General features: G+C 42.1%; 1 protein-coding gene across 5 annotated transcripts in view; it reads left to right on the forward strand.

Annotated features, from left to right (window-relative positions):
- Positions 1-9636, forward strand: part of STAG1 (stromal antigen 1) — a 150080-nt gene extending 140444 nt beyond the window's left edge. For all 5 annotated transcript variants that reach the window (XM_015870971.2, XM_015870970.2, XM_032446719.1 and 2 more), the window contains 5 exons: positions 2753-2924; positions 4847-4957; positions 5906-6020; positions 7192-7272; positions 7370-9636. In XM_015870971.2, the coding sequence (XP_015726457.1) occupies positions 2753-2924; positions 4847-4957; positions 5906-6020; positions 7192-7272; positions 7370-7393 (503 nt within the window). In that variant the 3' untranslated portion in view covers positions 7394-9636. The remainder of the gene's footprint in view (positions 1-2752; positions 2925-4846; positions 4958-5905; positions 6021-7191; positions 7273-7369) is intronic.
- Positions 9637-10380: the final 744 nt, after the last annotated feature.

A 10380-nucleotide genomic window follows, 5' to 3' on the forward strand; every position in this document is an offset into this window, starting at 1 on the left:
ATTACAGCTTTCCTTGTGTTGTGTATGTGATGAAAGCAAAGCACTTGTTCTGCAAATTCCTATCAAGCTTCACCGTTTCTGTATGAGAAATAGCCTCGTAATTCCCTGCTCCTGCTTGTCCTGAGAGTTTCAGATGGAGAACTACTAAAAGCTGCTACTGGCAGTGGAGACAGGAGGTGGCTGTGGAGTGAACTGCTCTGCACCATTCCCAGTCACAGATTTCTGCTTCTGTTTTGTTTTGAAGCAGTTGTTAATTGATGGGGTGTTGGAGCAAACCTGAGGCAGGAATTCTGATATAGATCACTGCTTTGCCAGGACACCGGGGAACACTAAAGAGATGCATGTTTTTGTTCAAGGTGGCACCAGTCTACATTGTATTTACTTTTTCTATGACTTCAGGAGTGTACATGAGGAATTTGGCAATGGTGGCCAACTTCTTACAAGATTGCATCTGTTCCTGGTTGATAAGTGTCAAATTGCACCATGCAGTGCATGTTTATGCGAACATGCTGTTTCAATAGACAGCAATTATAAGTGAGATCTTTAAACTCCGGAGTGTTTTCCAAGGTTGTTATCTGCCATAGTAACCCCTCAGTGAAGAATCTAATGCCAGTTCTCCTGAATATGTAACCACTTACCAAAGATACCCCATTCTTCAAATGTTGGTCTGTACACACTCATACACACTCATAGCCAGGTCCATTCTCCCCTACAGCTTATGCTGAGCGGTGCATGAGCCAACCTAGAGCCTGGGTAGAAGAAAGCACAGCTTGCTTCCTTCAGACATTGTTTTGCTTCCTTCATGTTGCCGTGGTTTATGCAGGATTCAACTGGGGTCGTTTTTTTTCTCTCCTCCTGTTACTACTTTAATTCTAATCTATTTTTTCTACCAGTATCCTTATTTTTCCACTAACTGTAGTAACATCTCAGCTCCCCCCCAAGGCGAGTCTTATTCTTAGGGTGGAGGTTTTATGACATTGTTTGCCCCACTCTCTTTCATGCCTGCCTTGTTCAGTGATCAATAGGAGGAAGCTCTGACTTGCAACACCTTCCTTTTGAATATTACCTTTCTTTGCAATATCTGGGGTCCTGTATTTTCCAAAACCATCTCTGACTTAAAATGCTGTGAGCCTCAATCTGTGGCCATTCACCTCATTGTTCACCTTCTGAAAGATCTGAGTGTGCCACAGTTTCCACAGGAGATCACATAACAGCAGTACGGCCTGGAGCCAGTTTGTGTGTTTTTTGTGGGCAGATACAGACTGCTGCACAAGGAGGGGGCTCATTTTGTATGCACACATAATGAGCTCAAGAAGGACTCAGAAATGTAATCCTCTTCTTAGAAATAAGTATTTACTGTTCACTGGTCTGTGGAAGTGGAGCTATGAAGAATCAGTCTGATGAGCAGCTGGTTGCCTACACATAGTCTGTATGCAGCAGGTACACAGGCCGTTGTTTTTTATCTTTACATATTTTTATAACCCTTCCAGAAGTCGTAGTTTCAGTTTTAATCTAGCACTGGAACCACAAATGCAGACCTGCTTCTGAATCCTGCTAAGGTGTTTAAATCCCACTCTAAAGAAAGGACATAGTCACTGCAGGAGCTATCGTGGCATCTAAGAAGCAAAGCCAGACCCTGTAGTTCCTTCCTGCCCTCAGCCCGGTGTGTATTGGGTTCAGTTGACTGGGCTGGAGAATTGTTCAGTTGTTACTGAAAGTGGAACTGCTGTCTGTATGGGTGGCTCTGACATCTCTTCATAATGCCTTAAGGAAGTGAAACATAAAAAGGATTTTAAAAAACCCTTAGTTTTATAAAAGGCAAATTCAATAATAAATAGGCAACTTTTTAGACAGCTTTTATGCCCAAACAGTAATAAAAGGCATAGGAAAAGCAAAGAGACCTGTTGAGGTCTACAGCTACTCTCTCTATTTCCTCCTGTCAATAAATCTATGACCATGTCTTTTCTTCTGTAGTCTCTTGTCTTTCACTTGCTGCAGCAACTTCCACATGTCTCTTGTCTGCACAGCTGTGTTCTCACATGTTCATCTCAGGCCCCACCAGCCCTTCATCTCCATTTTACTGCTTTCTCAGTGCAAGCCCAGCATCCCACATTACACCTTCAGTCAGCTTCCCATCTCCATCCTCCCATCTGCTCTGAACTCTAAATATGCTGAAATTGACACCAGCCAGATTTAAACCTGTCCTTATTTAAAATGTCCCTCTGTGCTCCACTGGGATGCTGCTCACTGATGTTTCCCAAGGCTGATGCTTCCACTCCCATCGTGGTGTTCAGTCGTGTTTCATTTGATGTACAAGGTGAACAGTCTTATATTTAGATTGCAAAGTTGGTACTTAGGAATTGTTTTTGTGAAGTGTGTATGAGCCACCCAACAAAGCAGGCAGTGCTGCAGTGCAGGATGTTTGCAATCTTTTGTTTTAAGTATTTCTACTTTGAGTAGTTGTTATTGCTGGGAATAACTGGTAGGAATCCTTCCTTAGCAGAACACAAAAAGGACCATTTTGAGTTCTTACCCAGCTGATCTTAAAGGCACATCTACTACAATAGATACAAACCTGCTGAAAACATCACTTAGTGGAAGGTGCTGCCTCTGTGTTGAAGTGCAGCATAGATGGAAAGCTTTAATTATTAACAGAAGGTTCCGTGAGTTGGCTGAGAGGAATTTAAAGGCAGCAACACTATGTTTTACCCCATCAGTAACACAGCAGTAATTCTGAATGTTCCTTTCCTAGATGAGAGTCTGGAAGGTTCTTGGCTGAACAGGAATGAGAACATCCATACTCCAGGAGCACTGCAGCCACCACAGCTCACCTCAACTGTCTTGAGAGAGAACACCAGACAAATGGGGGAGCAGATCCAGGAGCACGAGTCGGAGCAGGGATCTGAACAAGATTTTTTACACAAGTAAGTGTTGCAATGTCCGTCCCGAACACAGTGAAATCCAGGTAAAGAAGTTGTGTACCTGTATACAGGTAGTTGTGGCTCCACAGGTGCAGTGTTTCTTTGCAAAAGCAACTGGAAGGATCTTGGTTATGGCTCAGCAATACTTTGATTATTTTAAATCTGTCCCCCCCCCTCCAAAAAAAAAGGTTGTAACAAAGTCAAGATAGAAGTTCTTCACGTTAAAACTATTATATACTGCATAACTGTGGGTTTGTGGGTAAATCAGGGTTTGTGGGCCCAGCTTGGTTTGAACTGCGTCTGTGACCTATTAGATATTCTCTTCTCTTTTCTTTCTGTCGTAGCACAGTAAATGTTCTCCAGAAATCTTTCCTGATTTCTTACAAATTAACCCTTCAGTCCCATTCAGCTGCTGAAGTATCTCCTGCTTCTGGGCACTTTTGCAGGCAGTTTTGTTGTGCCCTAAATTTTGTCATTCAACACCCATTTTATCACCTCCATTTTAATCTGTTTATGGGGGGAAAAATGGTTGTTATTATCTGTTAGTAGTTTCTTTAACAAAGTCTTGGAGGATGCTGTTCTGTGCTGATTCTATCAATCTGAAGGCAAAGGATAACAGTAATTGTTAAAAACTTCTGTCTGTTATACTTTATAGTGTCTTAAGGAACTGTTTTTATAACCCTTATAGCCAGTTCTTTGGTTGTGTAAGCAGCGTGCACAGACATCAGCATTACAACAGATGAACCCTTGATAAGATCTGTGAATCTGTGTTTGCCACAAGAGATACTTGCATCTCAACTGGCTACAGATAAATGTTTCTGCAGCATGTTTGGTGTTTCCATAAATGATTTCAGCTCCCTTATTTCCCCATACTGACAACATGGTATCAACCAGCAGTAGGGAATGATTTTCTTTCAGCCTGGAGTTTGCTGCTACATGCATCATGAGGGTCACCACATCTTCCCACTTAACATGCTGTCTCTAATATGCCACAACATACCTTAGAGTTGGATCCTGCTGATCCCTAATCCACTTTTCAATTGATCCCAAACACCCTGTGCATTCCATAGAAAATCCCTAAAAATATGAATGTATACAGTTGTATACAATCTAATGTATACTTTCTGCATGATAGCTGTGTACAGGTATCAGTATCTAACACCAGGTACTTAAAACACTGATTGGACATGACAGTCTTGAAGGTCTTTCCCAGACTAAATAATTCTATGGCAGATGAGGGTCAACAATAAATACAGAGCAGTCAGTTGCTGAGCAGAAGTTCTCAGTTGTTCCCAGGGCAGTATTTCCTCCTGAGCTGTTCTTCCCTTTTATCGTGTCAGTGTTACTGGGGTATGAGGTTACATAATTCAAATGTGACGTTGCTCTGAAGATCTGCACTTACTCTATCGTCTCTTTCTAACTGCAATACACAAAATGCTGAATGCGTTGCTTTCTGCTTCTGGGTTTAGGTGGTGCAAAGTACAGCCTTTCAGGAGTTTGTGTATGGATAAGTTACTGGATGCTGAAGTAGATATGGATTGTGCATTTCAAAGCTATTTGGTTTTCACGTTGTGTGGCTTTTTGTCTTACAATATTTCTGTTGTTAACTTGGATTTATTCTTACCCCTGTTTTTGCCTGATCTGAGAGTGTCCTCATTTCAGGCACGTGCTGCATTAATGAATGGGAAACGCCAGCATTGTATGTAGCTGTTTTTATTGCAACAATTAATGGGTATTTTTGTGCACATTCAGTGGGAGGAGGCAAATTGCAGAAGGGTATCGGGAAGGTTTGTACAATGATGGGTGTAATTTGAACAACTAAATCTGAAGCACAGCCAGACACAGAACTGGAGGGAATGCTGTCTAAATAACAGCCAACTCGGAATCGTTTGTGCTCTGTCATAACGCTGCTCTGTGTCTGTTAGTCCCCAGATGCAGATATCGTGGTTGGGCCAACAGAAGCTAGAAGATTTAAATCGAAAGGACAGGACAGGAATGAACTACATGAAAGGAAGGACTGGCGTAAGGCACGCAGTGTAAGTGTTCATTGCATCTTCGTCTCCAGATCCAGAACCATTTTAGATGGCAAAGTTGCATTTAAACGTTACTTTTCTGGGTTGTTACTGTTAAATTCTGTGATATTTAACTGTTATTAATAAAGGCAGAGTTACAGCTTTGTAACACCGAGATGGACACCAGGCAATAGGGCTCAGTAGCTCAGTGTTCTGCCCCTAACCACAGCTGTATGCAGGTGCCTCATGAACGCAGCAGACCTTCGTGGTACCATTTCCATAGTTCTCTAATTGCCTTCAACTATTCTCAGACCCTTCCCTTGAAGCGCTGTGGTTTGTCTGTTAAGTAATTTACAGTGAGCATTTATCTCAAGTTGTTTTCCAGTTTTCCCATGAGCTCGTTTAAGCTTTATTCACCCACCTCACCTCCTGCAGAGGTGTCCCACTGTGCAGATAATGGGGGGAACACACATGGGTGTGAATGCAGAAGTGCTCTGTTGTACAAGGTGCTCTGTGCTCCTGTGCTGATCTAATGAAGTCTTTCAGTACATAAACTTCTCAGGGTGGGGGCCAGGGTCTCTAGCAAGATCAGGTCGTTATAGTGTTAGAAACTGGTCTTGGATTCACTGGTGGATTCCCAGGCACTTTGCAGCACTTGGCAAATGCTGTATCTCCTTTTTGTAAAAGGGCAGGCAAACCCAATGAGCTCACTGCCCTTTCCTTCTTAAGGACAGGTGTAATTAGTGGTCATAATGATATTGCACTGGACGTCCTGCTTTAGCCTCTGCCAGTGGGAGGTTTTTTTTACATGCAATTTTCTTCCAGCTAATACTGAGTGAACATGCTGCCTTTATTCTCGGTGTAACAATGAGAAGGAATTAAGGGATAGGATTTTGCATTGTTCTTAATTTCCCAACCGTGAATGCTGTCATTACAATGCCTGAAATTGATGAGTTCTTTCTGCCTAATCAGACGCGGTCTAATGGAAGATGACGCTGAACCCATCTTCGAAGATGTAATGATGTCCTCACGAGGTCAGCTAGAGGATATGAATGAAGAATTTGAGGACACAATGGTCATTGATCTGGTCAGTAAACCTTATTAATAGCAAACTTAAAGTGGTAGAAGGGTAATTCAGAAGGAATTTCATAAGTGAGTACAAACAGGTGTCCAAAATGTTGAGCTTTATTTCCTTTGACCTTAAACATTAAAGACAGGAAATAATCTGCATATTCCCTGAAACCTGAAACTGCAGTTTCAGGCCCAATTGACTTTACTGATAGAAACACGGGAAGCATTCAAGAAGCTGCCTGCTCAGCATCGTGCTGTTCAGATGGACTGTCTGTAATCCAGTAACAATGTTTGGTTTGGTGTTGGATGTTATGAAGAGTTTGGAAACTATCAGCTGAAGTTACACATGCTGTTGCTTCCTTCCTCATGTCATCATTACAGCCATGAGTAACTCATTTGCTGGCACAGGATTTTATGCAGGCTCTCTGTGGTCAAGCAGAGTCCATTCTGTTTCCTAGTTTGGTTTCTGGGATGTAGGGGAAGTAATGGATCCTTAATCACGGTATCATCCAGGTTGTTGCCATGCACAGAGCTGTGCTGGCCCAGCAGCAGGGAGAGCGGGCAGTGGAAGGCAGGCAGGTGTGCAGCGCACCTTATACTGCTGGTGCTGCTCCTAACCAGGCTGTACCAGCAGACTGCAACCTGCGTTTCTTTCACATCAATGTGATCAAAGACGAGCAGAATTTCCTATAAGCCGACTGGCCTCAGTTCTGAATGAATTTTTGCATTTTCACTGGTTTCAATGCTTTTGTATTTCTCCTTTCACCTCCAGATGATGAGGCAGAGGTTTAGTTCTTGTATTACAGCATCATAAGTACTTAAATAATATATGCTCTGTTCACATCAGGGTTTCATCATAGACAAAAGCATAAGGGAGACAGTTTTTATGTAGTCTGACCACGTGTGGTGCTAATACAGGAACACCATTAAGTCAGCAAGGGCCTTAAGCAAGTGCTAAGCTATGGGCACGACCTTAAAATTACTTCAGTATCATTTAATACCAGCTTCCTTAAATAAAACTCTCCCATGCCAGGGCCTCAGTTTGTATCTGAGCCTTTATGGGAATCCATGCAAAGCTGCTTGCTAAGGCCATGGATGAGCACCTTGTACTGATGAGCTGTAGAGCCAGCAGATCCTTTGTAGGCAGTCATAGATGTGATGTTCTAACAACCTGCCCATCTTTACAGCCACCTTCAAGAAACCGACGAGAACGGGCTGAGCTGAGGCCAGACTTCTTTGACTCCGCAGCTATCATTGAGGATGATTCAGTAAGACTTGACTTGCACTGCCTGCTGCTTATCAGAGGCTCTTTACTCAATTACAGTTGCACTTAATTAACTGCTCTCTTTTACATGGTTTTTCTAGGGATTTGGAATGCCAATGTTCTGAAGTCTGCTGAAGACATTTTACAAATTTGGAACTCTATTGTTTAGAGCTAGAGGCCTATATACTGTGATAGCTTGTATGAAAACCACATTTTTGATGTGATACGGTTTGATTTTTAACCAAATGATTAAGGTCAATCCCTTTTTGTAGTGACAGAAAGAAGAGGAGCTTCTTAATGACACAAAGGAATGTTGGCCAACCCCGTCACCTCAGAAAGGCTGACCTAGAAAATCATTTGTATCCCTTGTTCTTGACTGTCCTAATACAGAGTTGGTTTTTTTTCCTGGATGAGGAGGAAGTTTTAAATTGTTAAGACAGCTGTCAAAATAAAACACTGTTCTACGGATGTTTTCTGAAAACATGGAGCGATAACAGAACTTTTTAACTTTATTTTTCTGCTGTACAATTTAAAACGGTTTTAACATTTGCCTTTTTATGTTTTAAAAGCTAGCCATTTTTATTAAACCTATGCCTATCAGCCATTGACTAGCAATGATGCTACAAGCAGGTCGTTCTGGCTACGGAAAAGTGTTTTTGAACACACTGGATTTGATTAACATTGTGGTACGCTTATATCCTCTCGTAGGCATTGAGAAGAGGTTAGAATTCTAATGACGTGCATCTCTGCCAAAAAAAAAAACCCAGATTCTGATATGATAAACCCAGATTTTATACTCTTGAGAAGATTTATTTTTATTTATAACGGGACATGACGTGAGAGATGTCCATGAAGCCACTTTTCCAACAGACGCTGTGTAACATTCATTTTATATAGCACACGGGGACACAAAAGCAGTAAGTTTTCTATTGGTACTTGCTCTGTGCATTTTTAGCAACTTATACCAGCAAATAAAGTATTCTCAGTAAAACACACAAATGGTTCTCAAGTAATCACTGTGCTGTTTTTACTACCTACTTCAAGCCCTGCCAACCCGAGGTACATAAACAGCAACTTTCCTATTTAAAGAAACAATAATTCAAGGGTGGGGGAAAGGAATTGCTTGAGCATCCTAGAGGCAGTTTTACCTGTAGCACACAGAAATCTTCTTTCCATGCCATAAACACCCTTCTGCGCTATTTTTGTAAATTAATTTTGCCAGGTAGAAGTACTGTATGTGCTGCATAGAAATTCGTGCTTAGATGGTGAAGTTCTTAAGCTTACAATGGAATACAGCTACATTTTCAGTGTTAACTGTGCATATTAAGAGTAATTATTTGGGGAAAGAAATGCGATTTTTCAAAAAAGCAAAAAACATTTAAAAAAAAAAACAACAAAACCCAAACAGCCAAACCCCGAGCAGCCTCAGTTAAGTTCATTGTGATAAGAGATTTTTCTTCAATAAGTTGGAATATTGTTATGCTTGGGTTTGATGCCTCTACCTGGCAGCTGCTGAGTTACAGCAGGCCAGACACAGCCTGTGCTGAGCAGGCCCTGGGCATCAGCCCCAATCACTAACCTTCCTTTCTGCAGTCAAGATACCAAGCAGGCTGACCCACCTGGAGCACAGCAGTTTCAGAGGTGCTTATTGGTTTTTATTTTTAAGCAACAGGAACTAATGGTGGAACTTTGCTTTTTTGTTTTTCTTTTTGTTTTTAAATAAGATCTTAAACAAAAAACAATGTCACTACCCAGTGCTCGCTTATGTGCTGGGAGGGGGAAGAACATCTAAAAAGAACCGACCAGCATTTCACACAGCTGAGGTTTGTTTTTAACGTGTGCAGTTCTCAAACTGAAACGGTTGCCAAAAATGTTGGACTGGGAGATTGGGCCATTCCTCTGCTGTCTGTTGGGTAACACCAAACAGGGGAAGGGGCTGCAGCTCCCCAGAATAATGACACCACCTCCCTTCCTCTTCTGTCCATGCCCGTGGTGCTGGGTGGGCTGGGATGGCTGCGTTTAATGGTCATCGCGGTCATTCTGCGAGCATAGAGGCACAATAATCGCTGCCTGGTTGGAGTCAGAGCCTCAGACAAACCTTGTGCTTCACAGTCCTCTGTGTGGAAAACTGATTCCTAATTTAACATTGTAGAATACTGTATAACAAACATTTATGATCACGGTACCTGCAATGGGTTTCCAGTTCAGTTTGCAGTCAATAGGTTTTTGTATTATGAGTGTCTCCTTGATTGGTTTTGCTAGTAATTCTGTAAATTGTACATTTACAATATGAGGTTTTTTTTTTTCCTTTTGTACAATTTAAAACTGATGCTTCACCTTTCATTTAATAAACTATTCAAAATCATGAGTATGATGAGCACCCTCTTCACTATAACTTTGTTCTAAACACAGGTTTGGGCCATCGCATCTTGTCACCCCGTTAATTAGTAGCCAAATGAAGTACTGAATGATAGTTCCTCATACAGTCCAGGATGCAAAAACAAGTTTATATACATATCTTAACCATTCAGCATCAGAGAAATGTGTTGTCTGGTCTCTCTCCCCCTCTCCCTTTCTTCCTCCCTCTCACCCCCTCCGCGCTGTGGTGTGGTATTGGTTGTTGGTGGGGGTTTTGTTGTGAGATTGCAGTATATTTGGTAACTCATCACACAACTTGGGAAGTCTCACTGCTGAGAAGTTCCGGTCTTTGCCATGCTGTAAAAACTACCACTCTCCAGTCATTTCCCCCTCCAATGACTGGGACCATGTGGGATGAAAGCAGCAATAAAGGTCTGGAAGGGCGATGAAGTTTCACAGATTCACAAAATGAAATGCCTTTTGTGACACCCACAGCTCAAAGAAGGAGGTGCTGTTTTTCTCCAGCCTCTTAAAGAACAATTTCATCTCTGCAGCACTAAAGGACACTGACACAGAAAAGTCCAAGAGGAAAAGTCCCAGGAACAAACAGGTGAGGAACAGGGCAGGATTCAAGGTCTGACCTGCACTCTGGGTCTACTCCTCAGACACAACCTGAATCCTGAACCTCCCTCCAGCTGCCTGTAAGTCACTCAATGCCCGACCCACATCATGCTTGGTATGCTTCTAAGTTCCA

Source organism: Coturnix japonica, chromosome 9 (genome assembly GCF_001577835.2).
Source record: "Coturnix japonica isolate 7356 chromosome 9, Coturnix japonica 2.1, whole genome shotgun sequence".
In the NCBI taxonomy this organism is placed as follows: Eukaryota; Metazoa; Chordata; class Aves; order Galliformes; family Phasianidae; genus Coturnix; species Coturnix japonica.